Here is a 19226-nt window from a genome sequence, read left to right as displayed (position 1 = left end):
GTTCTTTCTGATGTCAGAAGCCGGAGTGAACATATCCGTCAGAAGCCAAATCCAGGGCTGGAAAGTGGCAACATCAGTGGCCGGGGGCGGGCTGGAGAGGGCCGGGTGTTAGGCCGGCCCAGGATGGACTCGCGGGTGTCAGAACTATTTGGGGGCTGCTGCCGGCCTGTGGGGGGCGGGAACGGCGGGGTTCTGCGAGGCCGCGCTGGTAGCGGCTCCGGCAGTGGCAGCGGTTCTTCCAAGGGGAGGAAGAAGAACGGGCGACACCGGGGGGCAAAGGCCAACAACCCGCCCTACCTGCCCCCGGAGGTGAGTGAGGAAGAGCGCAGAGGGTAGGTTTGGGTTGTCAGAAGGACGTTGCATGGTGAGCTTTTTTTCTGGTCCGTGATGGGGAATGTTTTTATGCTGGCTGATTAAAGGAGGCTCGTCTCTGCCTGCATCCTTGTCTGTGTTGGTTCCGGAGAGGATCTGTGAGGTCTGTAGTCCTGCTTCCCTCTGTCAGTGCCCTTACGTCGGGGAAGATGCAAGCCCCCTGTGGTAAATGGTTGCATGGCTACAAGTGTTAAGGTTCTGTCCGGAAATGCTCAAGGCTAGGTTGTGTTTAGCAGAAAGGGTAGAATAATCTACCAAGGCTGTATAGTCGTACCTAATGGAGTAATTTAATTTTGTAGACAGCTGCCACTGCCATCAATTTTACATTTGTAGCCCTGAAGTGTTTTGTTTTCTGTTGTCGTGGCTCCAGTTCTAGTATCCTTGGACTGAAATGTGTGATTTGGTAGTAGAGTCTTTCTCTCTTCCTCCTCCTTCAGGTTGATCTTTGCCTAATAGATGACGGATACACTTGGAAGCTACTCTTGGCCTCCTCCTGATAGTGAATAACTGGAGTTGTTCTGAAACTATAGGTTTGTTGAAAGGCAAGAGTGTGAAACCGATACCATTCTTATTTACCTTTAGTAGCTTTGTTTTTTCTTCCACTTGTGGTGATTCTGAGTCACTGACGTTGCACTTTTATTGCTGCTACTTGAAATGAAGGCAACCAGTCAGATTTGGAAGGGCCAGGACTTCCTTAAACTGAAGGCTGGGGTCCATAGTAGTCCCAGCAGAAGTCACTGGCAAATATATTTAGACTGTCTGTTTTTTGATGGCAAACTCAATGGTATGTAGACCTTCTGGAAACCTTGATCTGGTTCTCATTTAGATCTTCAGTCTTCTGATTCATCAGCTAAAAGACTCAAGTATTTGGTAATGGGAAAGACAATTGGCCAAAGTCCTTGAGAGTAGCCACCACTGGACAGACTATTTAATATTAGGCTAGATGAACCAATGGTGGTTCAGTATAAGACAGATTCATATGCATTTCAATTAAAAGATGATACATCTGTGCATGAGCTGGCCTGCTTCAAACTTAAGTTGGGGGCTCATGTTATTGCATGCTCCTCTATCCTGCTGCTAACTAATAACTGCCTGCATGTAGAAAACTAAATGTCAGGGAGAAATGTTTAATCTGTTTTCTATGTGCAGGTTTGTTTGTTTTGGGTTTTTTAAAAAGATGGTGGTATGGAGGAGTATTCAGTTAAGCAAGACCTCATGTACGGTCTGAAATTGTGCAGCCTAGACAAAGAAGGGCCTCAGATGACACACAGGGTCTGGGTTGGTTCATGTAGGGAGAGGTGATCCTTGAGGTATTGGGGTCCTGAGCCACATAAGACTTTATGGGTCAAAACTGCACTTTGGCCCGGAAACTAATTGGTAGCCAGTGCAGCCATGCCAGAATTGGTGTTATGTGTTCCAGCTGTCTTGCCCCTGTCAGCAATCTGGCTGCTGAGTTCTGCACCAGCTGTAGTTTCTGAACCATCTTCAAAGGCAGTCCCACATATAATGCATTGCAGTAATCTAACCTAGAGGTTACCAGAGCGTACAGCAACAGAAGTTAGGCTATACCTGTCCAGATGGGGAGATAGCTAGGCAGCCAGCCAAAGCTGATGGAAGAACACTTCGCACCACCGAAGGCACCTGGGCCTCAAGTGACAGCAGTGGATCCAGAAGCACCCCGAAGATACTCATTTGTTCCTTCAGAGAGAGTGTAACCTAGTCCAGAGCAGGCCATAACCCACACATCAGTCTAGGGAACCACCCACTAGCAGTGCCTCAGTCTTACATGGATCAAGATTCAGTTTGTTGACTCTCATCCAGTCCATTACTGAAGCCAGACATTGATCTAACACATCCACTGCCACAACTGCAGATGTAAAGGAGTGATAGATAGCACCAGACAGATAGCAATTGGAATCAATGTGATACAAACCATAGAAGATGTGGAATAATTTTTATTAATGACAACAACTTGGCCCTTTGTTTTAGGAAGCTGACGCTTCCTATCTCTCAGATAGCACAATAGGTCTTCCTGCTCCCCTCCCCCGTCCCCCAGACTTCAGTGGTACTTCCTTTGTGCCCTCTGTTGACTTGTTTGGACTATTTCTGGACATGCCTGAGCTTGTCACTTCCATAGCAGCCTCAGTAGATAAAAGATAAACAACTTGTTACTCCCTGAAAGGCATGGATATGGGTGCAGTGTGTCTATTATTTCTTAAACTTGAGCTGGTGAGATGGGGATGCTGCTGCATAAATGAAGTATGAACAAGAAGACTGAGTGGGCAGAGCAGAAAAACTCACCAATATACTTGCTCCTATATACTCATCTCCAATATGCAGGTGGTGTATTCTAGGATGTTGTTTAGTATGTTGTTCCCTTGTTGCCAACAGTTTTGTGTCATAGGCAGGGCTTGAGCTAGAAAACAAGCAGGCTGCATAGAAAGAACTCTGAATCTGCTCAGAGCAAAGAAAATGAAGAGGAAGAGAGTGATATTTACTTGTAGAGAAACAAGATTATTTCAAGAAGAAATTAAACTTGAGCAGCTCGGTTTTTACGCTGCTGTCAATCTGGTTTATTACATGTTCTTTCTGCATTCCTGGCTCTTAACAGCACTCACTCCATTACCACTGAACCAAGATTAGCAGGGTGTAATTCAATGTCACATTTTTGCTTTTCAGATATGGATTCCAGTCTCTCTCCCTCTCTCCACCCCCTCCCCATTATAGATTTAGTGAGTAGTTTTCAGTACTGGTTATTAACACCTAGCTCATAGAGGCATCTTCTGGAGAAATATTCTGTTGAGTAATTTAGGGAATATAAGAAGTGATGTTCTTCCTCTGGATCTGCCATGACATTGGGTAGTTTGTTGTACTATAAGCTGGTTACTAGTTTCTTCTCCCTCAGCTGTCAATCACATTTGGCTTTCCAGGTCATATATTCTTGAGGGAAGAGACCAGTATGAGGAACATTTGTTAGAGAACAGAGCAATTTGCTAGAGCAGTTTGAAATTGTGAAGTAGAATATCTTGGGCAGGGGAAGGAGGAGGAAGAAGATATCTTTAAGACACAGACAGTGCTTACAGGTGTAGAACTCGGCTGTTGATGAATGCACTGAGGTGGTGTTCACCTCATGGCTGTGCCAGCTTCCTGATTTACTATGAAGCTAGATGGCGGTCAATCGAGCATTCATGTAATTTTTACAGATCCAGAACTTTTGAGATTGTTGCCAGCCAATTGAACAAACAGAATTTGTGAGTTTTTACTTAGCTTCTAAAAATAATGTCTATCATGTGTGCAAAAACTGGCAACTAACACACAGATATCTTGAAGACATAGGCCTTCTAAGAAGACAATAATGCAAAGTAGGAAACTGGGATCTGTTTGAAATACTTGCTTGAGATTTACCTCTTCTGGAGATAATGATTTCTGAAGACTTCTCCATGATCTGACCAAGTATAGCAGCTGGAAATAGACAACTAAAACCCCTATTCAACCCTTGTGGCATTCATGAGTCAGCTAGTTGCTTTGTTTGCAGAACAAACAATGGTGACCCAAGCAGGGGTAGTTCTAGAATTGTATTATGGGAGCCATATATGTTAATATCATTGCAGTCACATCCTTTTTATAAATATGGAACCCAGAATTACAGTATTTAACGATTCTTGAAACAACTGATTCTACCTAAATCACTCATTGCTATGTGCTAATGTCCCTGAGCTGACAAATGGGATGTCAAGAGAAGTGTTTGTGAAATGCTGAGCAGTGTAAAAGTCATTAACCTGTCACATTTTCATCTTTTAAATAGGCAGAAGATGGAAACATAGAATACAAGGTGAGAACATTAAGTTCTTAAGTCTAAGAGCTATGTACCAAGTTATGCTACGAGTCACACTAGTGCCTAGCAATTATATATGATGCTGCAAACAAATACTTGTGGAAGCACAGAGCAAAAGGAAATATGTGTGTGGTTCTGTTGGCTATTTCATACTTAAATTATTTTGTTTTCTCTTCAAAAATGCATGTTAAGTAGCCGACAACAAAAACATTTATTTAGTTATTATAGGTTAACTCAGAGACATTTTCAGATTTGTTATCCAGTAAAGTACTTTTCCTCTGTTGAGCTGCCTGGAGTGTAACTGCTACATCTGATCTCAGCAGGGCCACTCAGAACAAATGATAAACCTCATGGCTTGTGTAAAAACACTCAAATTCTAGTGAAGAATTCTACCTTTTATAATAAAAAAAAAGCAAATTGCTTGCCCACATCAGATCTCTTTGCTTGTTGACTGTAATCACTCCTTTCTTTGGACAGCTGAAGCTAGTTAATCCTTCCCAGTACCGCTTTGAACACCTAGTAACGCAGATGAAGTGGCGACTACAAGAAGGCCGTGGTGAGGCAGTGTACCAGATTGGTGTAGAGGACAACGGCCTGCTGGTAGGACTGTCAGAAGAGGAGATGCGTGCCTCTCTCAAAACTCTGCGGCGAATGGCTGAGAAGTATGTGCATCTGCCCTACTCCTGCATAAGAAACAAGAAGAGCCTGCTGGGTCAGACCAATGGTCCATCTAGTCCAGCATCCTGCTCTCACAGTGGCCAACCAGCTGCCCATGGGAAACCTGCAAGCAGGACCCAGTGCAAAGAGCACTCTCACGTCCTGCGGTTTCCAGCAACTGGTATTTGGAAACATACTGCTTCCATCTATGGAGGCAGAGCAAAGCCATCATGGCTAGTAGCCATTGATAGCACCTTTCTCCATGAATTTGTCTAATTCTCTTTTAAATCCATCCAAGTTGGTGGCCATCACTGACTCTTATGGGAGCAAATTCCATAGTTTAACCATGCGCTGTGTGAAGAAGTACTTTCTTTTATCTCTCCTGAATCTTCCAATGTTCAGTTTCATTGGATGTCCAAGAATGCTAGTGTTATGAGAGAGGGAGAAAAACTTTTTTCTATCCACTTTTTCCATGCCATGCATCTATTATGTCACCTCTTACTTGCCTTTTCTCTAAATAAAAAGGCCCAAATGCTGCAGTCTTTCCTTACAGGGGAGTTGCTCCATCCCCTTGATCATTTTAATTGCCCATTTCTGAACCATTTCCAGCTCTACAATATCCTTTTTGAGTTGAGGCGATCAAAACTACACAGTAGTCCAAATGCAGCCACACCATAGATTTATATAGTGGCATTATGATATCGGCAGTTTTATTTTCAATACCTTTCCTAATGATCCCTAGCATGGAATTTGCTTTTATCACAGCTGCTGCACACTCGGTCCACATTGGGTCGACATACTTCTGCGCCACACGAACAACTATGCTCTATTTCCATAAATGAGCTGGAGTTCTTGCCTTGCTATCCTATAGAAAGTTTCCAACCTAGGAAAACTCATTCCATGCTCCAAGTCTTTTACACCAAGAGTTTTTTTCCCTCACATTACCATAATCTTTGAAGTGCACATAACACTTATAACAGGAGAATAGTTACGTTATGTTTAATCCTATGTCATTTCCATGCCCAGCAGATGCTTGCTTGCATCTGAAAGGAAGCTTAATCTGGCTGATTTCTGGCAGATCAGTGCTAATACAGTCAGATTTGTCTTAATTTGATTTATTAAATGGGAACTACATAGCTTGTTATATTTGTACACCTTGTTTTAACCCATTTCACTTTCATTCGGTGAGAGCTTAATATGTTCCTGTTGCCATGTCTTAAGTGATTTCAAATGAGCAGGAAAATGGCTCCAGTCGTGCAGCCCAATACCTAATTTGCAGATGGTGTGTTGCATGTGGTAAAATATATGCTACCAGAATCCTTACAACTTTTAAAATTAGAAAACTGGGCTGATATCTGTACCAAAATGTCACATGTGAATGAGGCCTCAGAAAATTGAGAATAAAAAAGGGGGGGGGACCCAAGATGCTGGAAAAAAATGTTTATTTTAACAAAAGCCCAACGTGTTTTGGCCACTATGTAGTTTGGCCTTCGTCAGGGGCTGTAAATAAAATTACAAGGACACACAACATTAATGTACATATTACACAGAATGCATACAGCATAAAATCATATTTCATAAATTCATAAATTTACATAATTAATCCATCAACATCTTGTAAAATGCTCCACCAAGGGCCCCCCAGATCTCTTATTTTTGATGTTGCTGTCATCTTGCACGTAAATCTACAGTAGGCACAATGCCCACAGGGATGATGACCCAGGAATATAAAATTACGTTAGTGTACTTCCATATATAGAAAACCCACAGATAGAAACGCTTATCTAAGGTTTCACAGCTCCCACCTTAAACCACTAAGACAGAATTTACCGTATGGTCAGTTTTTAAGGATTAAATGTAATTGTTCTTCTGAAAGGGATTTTATATAGCAATCCCACATTTTGAAAGAACATTTATTTGAGAGGAGTTATCCTAAGAATATTGTTGAGGATAATTTCAGGAAAGCTTCCCTTACAAAATGCGCTGACCTTTTGCAACCAATGATTAAAACTGCTTCTGATCATTTAAATTGCAATTTGATTTTTAATCATGTCACTAACAGACTACAAAGTAGCATTAAAAGGCATTGGCATGTTATGCATCATATTCCTGGATGTCATGAAAAACCTATTGTTTCTTTCAAGAGAACTAGGAATTTGAGGGATATTTTGATTAGAAGTGAATTTAGGGGCAACAATCACCCGATTTTTAACACCATAACGGGCGCAAATGCACCTATGGGTCATCATCCCTGTGGGCATTGTGCCTACAGTAGATTTACGTGCAAGATGACAGAGTTTGTTAAACCTGTCAGTCATAAAAAATACACTTTGAATCAGTTTTCCACATGTAACATTGCCAATGTCATCTATGTAATTCATTGCAGTTGCCAAAAATTTTATATAGGCCAAACATCTAGGAGTGTCAAGAGAAGTATAGGGGAATACCTCAGCAACATCAAAAATAAGAGATCTAGGGGGCTCTTGGTGGAGCATTTTACAAGATGTCATCACTCCTTTGTTGACTTTAAGTTTTGGGTTTTAGAGAAAATAAGTGGGGAAAATAACCAGGTTTTATTAAGGAGAGAAATAGCAACAGACCCCTGGTGGTCTCAGTGAGGGGTTAGAATTTCTTCCTGTCCTGTGAATCTCAAAAAACATAGATGATCTCTTCCACATTCTTTTCCCTCAGTTGTATGTAATTCTTTTATGTTCCAAGTGGTTACACTGGAATTAACACACTTGGGGATGTATATATAAGAGCACACCTAGTGAATTCTTCTTTGTGGTCGTTTATCATTTCAAGCAATTTTGCTAGTAAAGAATATTGCAGACCAGTCCATGTAAGTAAAAAAATTTTTTATAGATTAATTATGTAAAATATGATTATATGCTGTATGCGTTCTGTGTACGGTAATATGTACATTAACGTCGTGTGTCCTTGTAATTTTATTTACAGCCTCTGACGAAGGCCAAACTACATAGTGGCTGAAATGTGTTGGGCTTTTGCTAAAATAAACATTTTTTCCAGCATCTTGGGTCTCCCCCCCTTTTTTATTATTCTTGGCTTTTGGATGCTTGCCACTTTCTGCTGTTGGCCTCAGAAAATTGGCAAGCAAGCTATCACTTAAAGGACACAAGGAGAGCTAATCAAATGGGAAAGCAAGCAACCTTTCCCCTGAATTGGTAGGTTGCATCCACAAGAAGCCTTTCTGAAAGTCACAACAAGATGGTCCTCTTTCTTAGCCTGTTGGGGAATTCCTTGCAGTTGATACACCTGACAGCTTTTTGTTTTTCATTTGCAGAGTAGGAGCTGACATCACTGTGCTAAGGGAAAGAGAAGTGGATTATGAGAGTGATATTCCTAGGAAGATAACGGAAGTCCTTGTCCGAAAGGTCCCAGATAATCAGCAGGTAATACCCACTTCAGGTTCTTTGAGATGAGAGTTTCTTTAGGATTTGGAACTACTAGTCCCATTACATATTTTCATAGGATGCTCCACTGATTGGAGCTTTGGAGAGCTGCCATGTCTCACAGAGAATTATGCAAATCGTCAAATTAATTTTGGATTCTTTAGTGTTTTAGACTGCAAGGCAATCAAAGTCTGAGTTTACCTTGCACTTCAAAAACTCTTTTCCCCTCTCAGTTCATATGATTTAGAAACAAATTTCTACAGCTCTCCCTTTTCCCCATAAGTTCCTAGATCTCCGAGTGGCTGTACTTGGGAATGTGGATTCGGGCAAGTCAACTCTATTGGGTGTCTTGACGCAAGGAGAGCTGGATAATGGGCGAGGTAGAGCTCGTCTCAATCTCTTCCGGCATCTGCATGAGATCCAGTCTGGGAGGACATCCAGCATCAGTTTTGAAATTCTTGGCTTTAACAGCAAGGGAGAGGTATGAGTTTTGAGGTGTTTGTGCTGTTGTATTGCTATTTTGCTCCTCTGGATAAAGGGCGCCTTCTTTCCTTGCCTTCTGAATGCTCAACAGCTGTATTGTATGCATTCTAGGTGGTGAACTACAGTGATTCACGGACAGCTGAAGAGATCTGTGAGTGCTCCTCCAAAATGATCACCTTCATTGACTTGGCTGGCCATCACAAGTACCTGAAAACCACTATCTTTGGGCTCACGAGCTACTGCCCAGACTTTGCAATGCTGGTGGTGAGCGCCAATACAGGAATTGGTAAGTTCATGTTTCATATCTGATTTATTTGCCCTTTGGGACTTAGATATATCTAGTTAGTAGATGACTTTCCGTCAGTAAAAATGAATATTTTGCCCCTTGTAGTACAGTAATATCTGTGCCCATTTCAAGCACAATGCAACTTGCTTCAGTGTCCCTGTCTTCTCAAGTTGTTTTCCCCATCTTATATCTTGCAGCAGGTACAACACGAGAACATCTAGGCTTGGCTATGGCCCTCAAGGTCCCTTTCTTCATTGTCATTAGCAAAGTGGACTTGTGCTCAAAAGCCACTGTGGAGCGGACAGTAAAGCAGCTGGAGCGGATCCTGAAGCAGCCTGGCTGCAACAAGCTCCCCTTGCTAGTAACATCAGACGATGATGCTGTCACAGCAGCACAGCAATTTGCACAATCTCCCAAGTAAGAACCACTTGCCCTCCTTGGAATGGGAGGGAAGATCACTTGATGACATGGGTATTTGCAACTAATTCACTAGTGGATTTTAGGAGAAAAGTGTGGGTATTTCCAGGTCTGTGAAATATGCAGTGTGACTAATGGGATCACACTGATGTCCTGCCTTTTAAATCATGTACTGAAGTCCTTCCCTGCCTCCCGCACCGATTTAACTAGAAGGTACTTGCTGGGATTATTACTTCTGGTGCTGCATTATGGGACTAGAGCAGCAGAGAACACAAATACTTACTTCTCAGTTAAGATTGCATTTGTCGCAACCTGTAGGACATTTCCTTGGGAAGGAGGAAGAAACAGGGTTTCAAATGGATTGTGCGTTGTTGGGGTTTTTTTGGTGATTGTTGCTTTTGTCATATGTTATTTTAATGTGAATTATTAATGTTGCAGTTCAACCAAATAACTTTTGTTATAGGTCTGTGACTATAGCACAGAGCTAGGATCAGACTAAGGCATGAGCATAGCAGCAAGTTTGTGACCTATAGAAGCTTGAGAGGAGACATCTAGGATTCCATTCCTATTGTATTCAATGGTCACTGTGCATAGAATTACAGATCACCAGCTTATTTTTTTCATGTGTGTTGGCAGCATCACTCCTATCTTCACCTTGTCCAGTGTATCTGGAGAGAACTTGGATCTTCTGAAAGTTTTTCTCAACATCCTTCCTCCTCTGACAAATAGCAAGGAACAGGAGGAGCTGATGCAACAGCTCACTGAGTTCCAGGTACACAAGGCTCTCTTGACTTTATTTGGGGTCTCATGCAGTACTACCTCCGTGCTGTGTGAGGACAAAGAGTTCTTGGAGATGGGTGATCATCCACTAAGGTCATAGTTGGTTTTTTATACAAGGAAAATGAGTTATTTATATCCCTGTTATCATTTAGTTGATACATGTTATTTCATTTGTGGATGCATATAGGAAATGCCTGCAGAATAATGAGTATTCATTGAAGACTGGTACCCTGAGATGCTTGAGGTGGAGAAATAGTCTAAGGAAGTACTCGGGGATGGGCTCGGAAGTTCTATAGAAGGACCTGTATTGATACTCTGGGGGGACACACAAATTTTTCACTCCAGCCCAAGCCATGTAGCAGGTCTGAAGCTCCTGTTTTTGTCTTGCTACAGGTGGATGAAATCTACACTGTACCTGAGGTGGGCACTGTTGTTGGAGGAACTCTGTCAAGGTGGGTGTTGCTTTTTGCATGATGCCATGGGGTCAGTATTGATAGGGAGGGGATGCAAAAGGAGTTCTGCCATCTGGGGAAGGCTAGCAGTGTAGTTTAACATTCCCTTCCTCATGGTAGACTAGGTCATACGGTGCAGGTAGAAGCTGAATGTCTAATCAGTCAAAGAGATCAAATATCATGTCAGGAACAGAAGCAACTGAAATAGAAGCAACAGTCTAACTGAAGGAACTCCTGTCTGCCTTCCTGGACAGAGAGCAGATATTAATGCCCTCTGGTTATAAGATACAAATGTCCCTTTATTTGAGATGGGAAAGACTGTAAGGAAGCTACTTTAGGGTATGTTTTAAGTAGGCACAAATAAAAAACTTTCCTTGTCTCTTGAGAGCTAAATACACACTCCTGATTTTTGTGCCCTTGCCAGTGGGATATGTAGAGAGGGAGATAACTTGGTGGTTGGTCCAACTGATGATGGCAAGTTCCTCCAACTGAAAGTGTGCAGTATGCAACGAAATCGTTCGGCGTGCCGTGTGCTTCGGGCTGGGCAAGCTGCCACGCTGGCTCTTGGACACTTTGACCGCTCACTGCTGCGCAAAGTGAGTCCATCTCCTGTTTCTTGGAGCTATGGTTAAAAACCTTTCCACACACACACACGCCTTTTGAGAACAATGTATCATGAACTCAGGTTATTGTGTAGAGTTTCAGACTGTTCTTCTGGAACTCCTGCTTGATAAGATGTTCTCTGTAATGCTATAGACGATATATAAACTCCTTCCCATTCATGGCTTGATGTAGCCATTTTGATTCAGGATCAAAGGTTGGGAGTAGTTGAACCCATGGCTTTGGGTGGTTGTATTATGCTTCAAAAAAATTGAATAGTGGAGATGCAGTGAAAGCCATTAAGCAGAAGTGGGCAATTAAACCTTCTCTTTACATCCCTGCCCTCTGTTAGTTTATCATACTTGCTTATCTTACCACTCCATTCTTTGGCTATCTGTGGAGAGGCTAGCTTCCTGCAAGTGGAAACTGCAAATGAATAATTCAGGAAGGACAGTAGTAGTCTTCCAACTGTGCATGTGTTGGGGAAAGAAATGAGTGCCATTGTCAGAGAATTGGTTCAACCATGTTGCTGTTACTTAGGGCATGGTGATGGTAAGCCCAGAGATGAACCCCACCATTTGCTCAGTGTTTGAAGCCGAAATTGTTCTGCTCTTCCACGCCACGACTTTCCGGAAGGGATTTCAAGTAACAGTGCACGTTGGCAATGTACGGCAAACAGCAGTTGTGGAGAAGATCCATGGGAAGGTAAGTCTCTGGTTGAGAAGAGGGGTGTTTTCCAGTCTACGCAAGGAATTGCTTGAGTGTTTTTTTGCCTTCATCCTGCATCTGTTACATAATCACATTAGGTCTCCCATCTGAGATGCTTTCACCATTTCAGGAGAGTTCTTGCATAATTAACCCCTCTAAGAATTTAATAAACAAAGCATAATAGGACTGAGTTGCTTAGTGCCCCTACACCTTTCCTTAGTTTCCTAGAATCCCTAAGCTGAGAAGCTGGGCTATTGATCTTGTAATTGTACTATCTCCCTTCTTCCTCAGGATAAGCTGCGTACAGGAGAAAAGGCTGTGGTTTGTTTCAGATTCATTAAACATCCAGAATATCTGAAGATAGGAGCCAAATTGCTGTTCTGTGAAGGAGTTACCAAAGGTATTGGACATGTCACTTGCATCCAAGCTATCACCCTTGGAGAGAATGGACTGGATCATGATCTAAGTTCTGAGCTAGTCAGCTTCTGACTTGCATCAAATCACTGGGGTTTCCTGATGTTAGCAATAGGGGAAGGGAAGGATCTCTCCCCACCATCTAGAGCTGCTGCTGGCCGGTCGATTTATGTGGGCACATCTCCAGTTTTGCATCTGCAGAAGCCAGAATTGCGTCTTGGATTGAATGCCCTCCCTGGAGCAAGTTAAGCATGTTGTTTGTACATCACCTGCTGCTTTCATATCCTTGCCTTCCCTGGAATAGACAAGAGAGCGGCTGCAACTTTGCCTGGGCCAGCAACTCCTGATTTTGTTGACTATTGTTGGGAAGTTACTTTCAGGTAGAGACTCTTAGTGTGTTGGATTGTAGCTGGGGAGTCTACCTGTGAGAAAGCAATAGTGGGCCTAGAATTGCCCACAGGGCTCAGTCTTTGTTGTCCTGCTGCCTGATTTTACAGGCTGCCTGTGACAGTTGAAGAGCTGAAACTAGAAGTTTCAGCTGAAAGGTTTGCATTGCTCACAGTACAGCTCAGGACGTTTCTAATCACTTTTAAACTGTGTTTGTTTCATTTTAATCCAATAGCTCCTCTAGTCTCCCTCTCCCCACCACCATTGTGTGCTGATGTTTAGCAGATAATTCGTGTGGGTTGATTTTTTAAAGAAAGGTAGGTTGGGGTGTGGGAGAAGAGGAATCTCTCCCTGCAATAAACCTTTTCTGATGGTAACTACAGACCCCAGCGAATGCACTAGATGCTGTCATGCCCCCACAGGCATCCTAGCCAGCCAGTTTTTCTTGAGAGTTGAGCAGGTACCCTATACATGAAGTGGCTTCCTAGAGTAGAACTGACTACTGTAGCACTCAAAACACCTTGTACTACTTTGTTGGCAGTTTTTTGAGCTGCTGTGTTTGCCATCTTTATAGATCTGTGCAGTCTGTCTTTTGTTAAGAGTTTAATAGCATCCCAAACTTGTTCATTTGGAAATATGCCTTACTTTTCCCAAAGCAGTAATGACTGTTTGGCAAGCATAGGAAGAGTTGAAGCATTACTGCAATTATGATTCCCTTTGAGCATTTTTACTTCACAGAAAACCATTTTAATATCTAAGATTTCAATCTGTCTGCTTCAAAGTGTAGTTCATTTCTAGAGCTGGAAATAGCGTAGGACAGTCAAACATTGTAGGATATCTTATTTTTAATGTTCTAGTGGGAAATTTGATTTTAAAAAATTAGCAATGCTTTTTTTGTTTTTACTTTACTATTCCCATATATCTTAGCCACTGATGCACTGAGGGTTCAACTGCTAGAGTCAATGCGGCCGGTGAAAAATGATCAATTTTTATCATTATAAATGTTTAAGTATAAAACACTCCCTTCTGTTGGTACACCTCTGTCCTACAGCTGTTTAATTAATGTAACTATTCTTGAGATTTTTAACATACTGTTATTAAAGCTGTATAAATATAACTCATTCTAAGTTGATGCTTTTTAGGTTTCTGCTGATAATCCTTTCAATAGCACAGTTTACTTACTATTAAGTTACAGTACAAGTGACCTAAGTATCATGGATACTGGCTGATGAAACTGGTTTCTCTCAATTTCCCTTTAATCACTCGGGTTGGTTCCACACAAGGCATTTTTGGATCACTTGTTTTAGAAAATACAAGGAGGAAAACTGGCCTAATGCAGTCCTCTAGGGGGTTTGCTACAGCCCATTACCACTATAAACTTGCCCTGTGGGCAGAATAGGTGTTTTTCCTACATTTTACAGTTATGGTAGAGTTTATTCCATTATAGACACACATTCAAAAGTGCTAATTCCTCAGCTTATCTGAAATCTGGTTGTCTCCTGTCTGCCTTCTACTGCGTGAATGTTCTCAGTGCCATGCTTTTCATATTCACTGTTTGTGGATCCTGTAAAGTGGAGAGGTGTTTTCATCTCCCTGTGTGTATATATATATATATATATATAATGTACAAAATAAAGATGTTTTATTGAAAACAATAAAGCTGCATTGTACATTGAGCTGAACAACTAGTCCCTGCATTGAGGCTTCAGCAAGCCTCCACATACAGTACTGCTCTGACCACTAGTTCTCCATACACACATTACAAGCTGGTAGTGCATGCTTATCTGACATTCCACAGTACATGCAAAGAACTCTATCAGCCTGACCACAGCAGTTTTGAGTATAGAGGGGAGACTGTATGTTGTCAGTTGCTTGTGGAGATAGTAGCATGGTAGTAGAGAAGTCTTCAAAAAGTAACTAACCAAAATAGTCCTCTAGGTAATGATAGTACAAGAACGCCTTGTCAATGCTGCCTGTTGCATCTGAAATACTGAGGTGTCACATTGTTTTGCTAATTATGACTCATGCCCTTAATCTATTAACATTGACTCTACCAACTGTGGGATGAAGAAACTCTTACTCAGCCTATTAGTGTTGGTGAGTAACCCTGCCTAAAATCAAGTCCTCCTGCTGCATTATTATCACAACAGGATGGAACAATACCAGCAAAACAGGCTGCAATTTTTTTGCAGAGGCCTCAAACTTACTAGAATTTTTATTTACACATGCATCTAAAAATCTCATCTTAACCTGTTTTGCTACCTAGTATCGTTTTGGCCTTTGAGATACATTCCTTTCCAGTAACTTCTACTGAAAGGGGAAAAAAAGCAAACAGGTTTTAAAATGAAGTAATTCTACATATACACCCAGTGTCTGTTACCTGTAACTAACACAACACACACTCTTTTGTCCTATAACTACAACTATAGAGTCCTATATCTGGAACAACAGTTGTTAATGACTTAATGTAGCATTAAGTAATACAGGACGCTATGATCAACCAAGATAGCTTTGCAGTAGCAGTAACCCCAGTTCCATGGTCCTAGAAGTATAGTTGAAGACTTCATACACTACAGGGTTTTTTATGGATAATGCTGAACTATAAGATAATAAAGCTCACACACAAAAGCGATTAGTCACTACTTTTATTTACTACATTTACATCCCAACTTTCCTCCAGGGAACTCAAGGGGGCATACATGGTCCTCCCCATTTTATCCTCACAAGAACACTATGAGGGAAACTTGGGTTAAGAGACTGAATGGCCCAAGGTCACCCAGTGAGTTCATGATGGTAGGGATTTGAACCCTGGCCTCCCAGGTTCTAGTCCAATGCTCTAACCACACCATACTTTGTTTCCTCATGGATATTTATTCTGCAATGTTATATGTTTGTTACTATCCATGTAGGAAGATTAAAGGTGTGAAATATCCTAAGTCACACTGGACAACTTGTATTTTCTGTAGAGAGATACTAGTACCTTTTTGTGGAGATAAAACTTATGCCCATAATTAAACATTTACTCGAGATATCAAATTAAATCACAGATGTTAATAGATTTGCCTGAACTCTCCTCCCATAGAAATATTTCATATACATACACAGGTTTCTGCATTTTAAGAGATATGCACATTGCATGTTCCAGGGTCTACTTAGCTTTAATGATTCCATTCCTCACAGTTCCTATAAAAGGACAAACTTGACCACAGTAGAAGCAAGTAGCCATAACCTGTAGCTCAATGGTAGAATACATGATTGACATCCTGAATTTTATTTATTTACATGCATATCCTGCCTTTCTTCCTCGGAACTCAAGGTGGCATTCACGGTTCTCCTCCCACTCCATTTTATCCCCACAATCCTGTGAGGTAGGTTTGGCTGAGAGATGGTGACTGGCCCAAGGTCACCCAGCAAGCTTCATGGCTGAGTGGGGATTTGAACCCTGGTTCCCCAGATCCTAGTCCAACCGTCCAACCACTACACCACACTGGGCCAAGTTCACTCCTTGAGATTTAGTTGCATGGGGCAGTCTTAGGAAAGACTTCAGGCAGCAGCTCCCCATGGTCTTGGGCAATATTTTTTGCATTTATATATCGCCTTTCTGCTAAGGCACCAAAGCTGTTTACCATTTTAAAATTTAAAATTATGTAAAATGTAAAGATTACTCTGGAGGTGACATTCTGACAGGAGCAAGTCCTAGCATTGTCTTTGCCTCCCTCTCTTCTTTCTCGCCGGGCAGATGATGTATCTTGGCCTGGGCAGGGCGGGGAGAGAAGAGGGAAAACAGGGCAGTCTGGAGCAGGTCCTGATGATGGCCTAGATGGGCTAAGGCTCTGACTCAGTATAAGGCAGCTTCATGTGTTTAGTAAGGCTGCTTGATTCAAAAAGGGCTCTTACAGGATTCAAAAACGAATTACACTTTTGGCCAATCTCAGATGGATAGATTGACTCTATCCATGCTAGCAAGAAACCAAACAATAAATAGAAGACCACATTCTTGTTTTTCACACTCAAGAAGAAAGGGAGGGTGCATCTTAAATTGGAATGCTGAGACTTGCTTCACAAACCCACAGCACTAGGATGTTAAAGTTCAAAGGGTACATGAACACAGTACTTCCCATTGCTGATATTTCCCTATGATATTCACTTGTGCAATCAAGTTCACAAAAACACCACATGGACACTACACTTATTTACCAGACAATGTAGACTCCTGTGGAAGCTGGATAGTAGAATGAGAGTGCAAGACCTCCGTCCTTTCTCAGTAGCAAAGCAGTCTAGATTGAGTTACTTACTGCATAAAAATCATTTGAGTGGGATCTTGACACTACAGCTGTTGTCATCTTAACCTACAGTTAAAAGTATGGAGCTACAAAAGGCATAATGACCTTGAAAATCAAGTGCAGTTTCCCCCTCAACAACTCTTAAGAGTCCTTGAGCTTTCTATGCACCTGTTGGGAACAATTTATTAGATATGTTTTGGATACAAGATAAATATAGGCAAATAAAATTGCACCTCCTTTCTCCAAGATAAGATGTCAGCTGCTAAGATGTGCTAAAATCTAAGGAGGAGGTTGCTTAAAAAAGGAATCCAAAGTCCTTAGTCTTTTGGCACTAGAGGCTGTGTATGGCTTCTGTTTGCTTTTGCCCTTAGTTGGAGGGCTGCCAACAGATGAAGACGATTTGAAAGAATTGGATTCTGAGAAAGAGTTCTGCAGCTCCACAGCAAAGTGGTAGTCTAAGTGTTCTGTGAACTCCCATACCAGCACCTGTTGGTTACATTTCTCACACAACATCCTGTCACCTTTAAAAGAGTGCGGAGCCAAACTATCAACTCCTTCCAGGGAAATTCCAAAAGCAGGTGGCACTCCCTTTTCTTTCCACGGATCAGGAAGCTCTGAAGAAACCTCAAGCACTTCTGCTTCTAAAGGTGCCATGTAACACTGACTAGTCAAAGGGCTCTCCAGCACCCTTGCTTTAGAGCTAGGCACAGATTGTACTACAGAAAGCTGTTTCTGTGTGGAGTTGCTGCTATTGGTACTTTGTTCCACAGGATCTTTTAGAATCTGGCTGTTGATGGGAATGAATCCTTTACCATGACAAACACCGGACTCTAGAGTTGATGGTAAGGTCCTTTCATTGGTGACACCAGGAAGAGAGCACCCAGCCATAGCCTGGGCCTGTTTCTTTTCCACTGCCCTTTGAAAGAGCATCTGAATAGGATTCACTGTCTTCTTGATTGTCTTCTTTTTTGGGTTTTCAAGGAACTTGCAATTTGGGCTGGATACACTGGTGCAAGTGGGATAGGTACACTGGCTGTCACTAGTTAGGAAGGCAGTAATATCCACAGAGGATGCTGTATGAGTTTCTAAAAACTTGCTCGCAGAAAGTTGAAGTAGTGTAATTGGAGGAGACCTGTAGGCAGGAGTAGATTAGCAAACAAGTCAAAGGAAGAAAACTTTCAAACCAAGTTACACAGATTTTTCAACATTCCTTAAGGCATGGAAGAAGTTAGCCCAACACTTGGCTTTCATTTACTCCTTCCCCAGTAATTATGCCAAGACAAGGAAAACCCTCCTTAGTTTTACATTAGTTCAAAACTGATTAGATATCATAAGGTAACAGATTCAGTTCTTACATTTCCTGTTAGATGGCTTGACCACATGGCTTTTGCTTTCCCCCTCTGTCTTTCAGTGCTAGGGTTCCTTCTTCCACTAAACCTTTAAAGATGTTTTAAAAGCTTTTTTTAAATAGATGTTTTTAAAGATGTTTTGTTTTAATATATTTTAAAGTCTGTTTTTATGATGTTTTAGAGTGTTTTTAGTGTTTTTGTTTGCCATCCTGGGTGGGATATACATTTAATAAATAAATAATAAACTACCTGCATGCATCTTGCACAATATATTCTAATGTGTTTTGAATAAGAAGCAAGTACATAGACAGCAACCCTCATCTTAGCTCTAATAGAAAAAAATTCTATTTCTGAGTCAATTATTTGGTCATCCAACCCATTAGTATTTCATTTTCTGCTCTATCACAAACACTGTAGTGCATGCCCCAGATGTAATTGTTATGTGCCTGCAAGTCAATTACAACTTATGCCTACCCTATGAATCTGCGACCTCTAATAGCATCTGTTGTAAACCACCCTGTTCAGATCTTATAAGTTCAGGTCTGTGGCTTCCTTGATGGAATCAATCAATCTCATTTGGCCTTCCTCTTTTTCTACTTCCTTCTGTTTTTCCCAGCATTATTGTCTTTTCTAGGGAATCATGTCTTCTCATTATGTATCCAAAGTAGGATAACCTCAGTTTCATCATTTTAGCTTCTAATGATAATTCTGGTTTAATTTGTTCTAACACCCCCAATTATTTGTCTTTTTCGCAGTCCATGGTATGTGCAAAGCTCTCCTCCAACACCAC

At 41.5% G+C, this 19226-nt stretch overlaps 2 protein-coding genes across 8 annotated transcripts in view; one reads left to right on the top strand and one right to left on the bottom strand.

The window, feature by feature from the left end:
* On the top strand, positions 1 to 14463 carry GTPBP2 (GTP binding protein 2). 3 transcript variants are annotated; one of them, XM_061624804.1, is made up of 13 exons: positions 228 to 309; positions 810 to 902; positions 4178 to 4204; positions 4685 to 4869; positions 8169 to 8277; positions 8561 to 8758; positions 8872 to 9046; positions 9244 to 9463; positions 10100 to 10235; positions 10637 to 10695; positions 11120 to 11291; positions 11836 to 12000; positions 12295 to 14463. In XM_061624804.1, exons 4-13 carry the CDS (start codon positions 4736 to 4738, stop codon positions 12490 to 12492), a joined length of 1566 nt encoding a protein of 521 aa, XP_061480788.1. In that variant the 5' UTR covers positions 228 to 309; positions 810 to 902; positions 4178 to 4204; positions 4685 to 4735; the 3' UTR covers positions 12493 to 14463. The 3 variants fall into 3 exon arrangements, with proteins under 3 accessions (XP_061480786.1, XP_061480788.1, XP_061480787.1); XM_061624802.1 differs by lacking the exon at positions 810 to 902 and having other exon boundaries at positions 1 to 309; XM_061624803.1 differs by lacking the exons at positions 228 to 309; positions 810 to 902 and adding an exon at positions 2523 to 2712.
* A 222-nt stretch (positions 14464 to 14685) lies between these two features.
* The window catches only part of POLH (DNA polymerase eta), a 28626-nt gene continuing 24085 nt past the window's right edge, over positions 14686 to 19226 (bottom strand). For 3 of the 5 annotated variants that reach the window (XM_061624798.1, XM_061624797.1, XM_061624799.1), the window contains exon 10: positions 14686 to 18219. In XM_061624798.1, coding sequence (XP_061480782.1) covers positions 17367 to 18219 — 853 coding nt within the window. In that variant the 3' untranslated portion in view covers positions 14686 to 17366. Of the gene's footprint in view, positions 18220 to 18442; positions 18525 to 19226 lie in introns of all 5 variants that reach the window. The other 2 variants (XM_061624800.1, XM_061624801.1) reach the window with 2 other exon arrangements.

The sequence above is a fragment of the Rhineura floridana genome, chromosome 4 (genome assembly GCF_030035675.1).
Source record: "Rhineura floridana isolate rRhiFlo1 chromosome 4, rRhiFlo1.hap2, whole genome shotgun sequence".
In the NCBI taxonomy this organism is placed as follows: domain Eukaryota; kingdom Metazoa; phylum Chordata; class Lepidosauria; order Squamata; family Rhineuridae; genus Rhineura; species Rhineura floridana.
The sequence above is the reverse complement of the archived record's forward strand: the minus strand, read 5'-3'. Positions and strand labels throughout refer to the sequence as shown.

Excerpts from the sequence above, each read along its gene's own strand:
- GTPBP2 (XM_061624802.1), top strand. The coding sequence starts at position 124 with ATGGACTCGCGGGTGTCAGAACTATTTGGGGGCTGCTGCCGGCCTGTG. Across the intron at positions 310-4,177 it reads CGCCCTACCTGCCCCCGGAG|GCAGAAGATGGAAACATAGA; the intron begins GTGAGTGAGGAA and ends TCTTTTAAATAG. Across the intron at positions 4,205-4,684 it reads ATGGAAACATAGAATACAAG|CTGAAGCTAGTTAATCCTTC; the intron begins GTGAGAACATTA and ends TTCTTTGGACAG.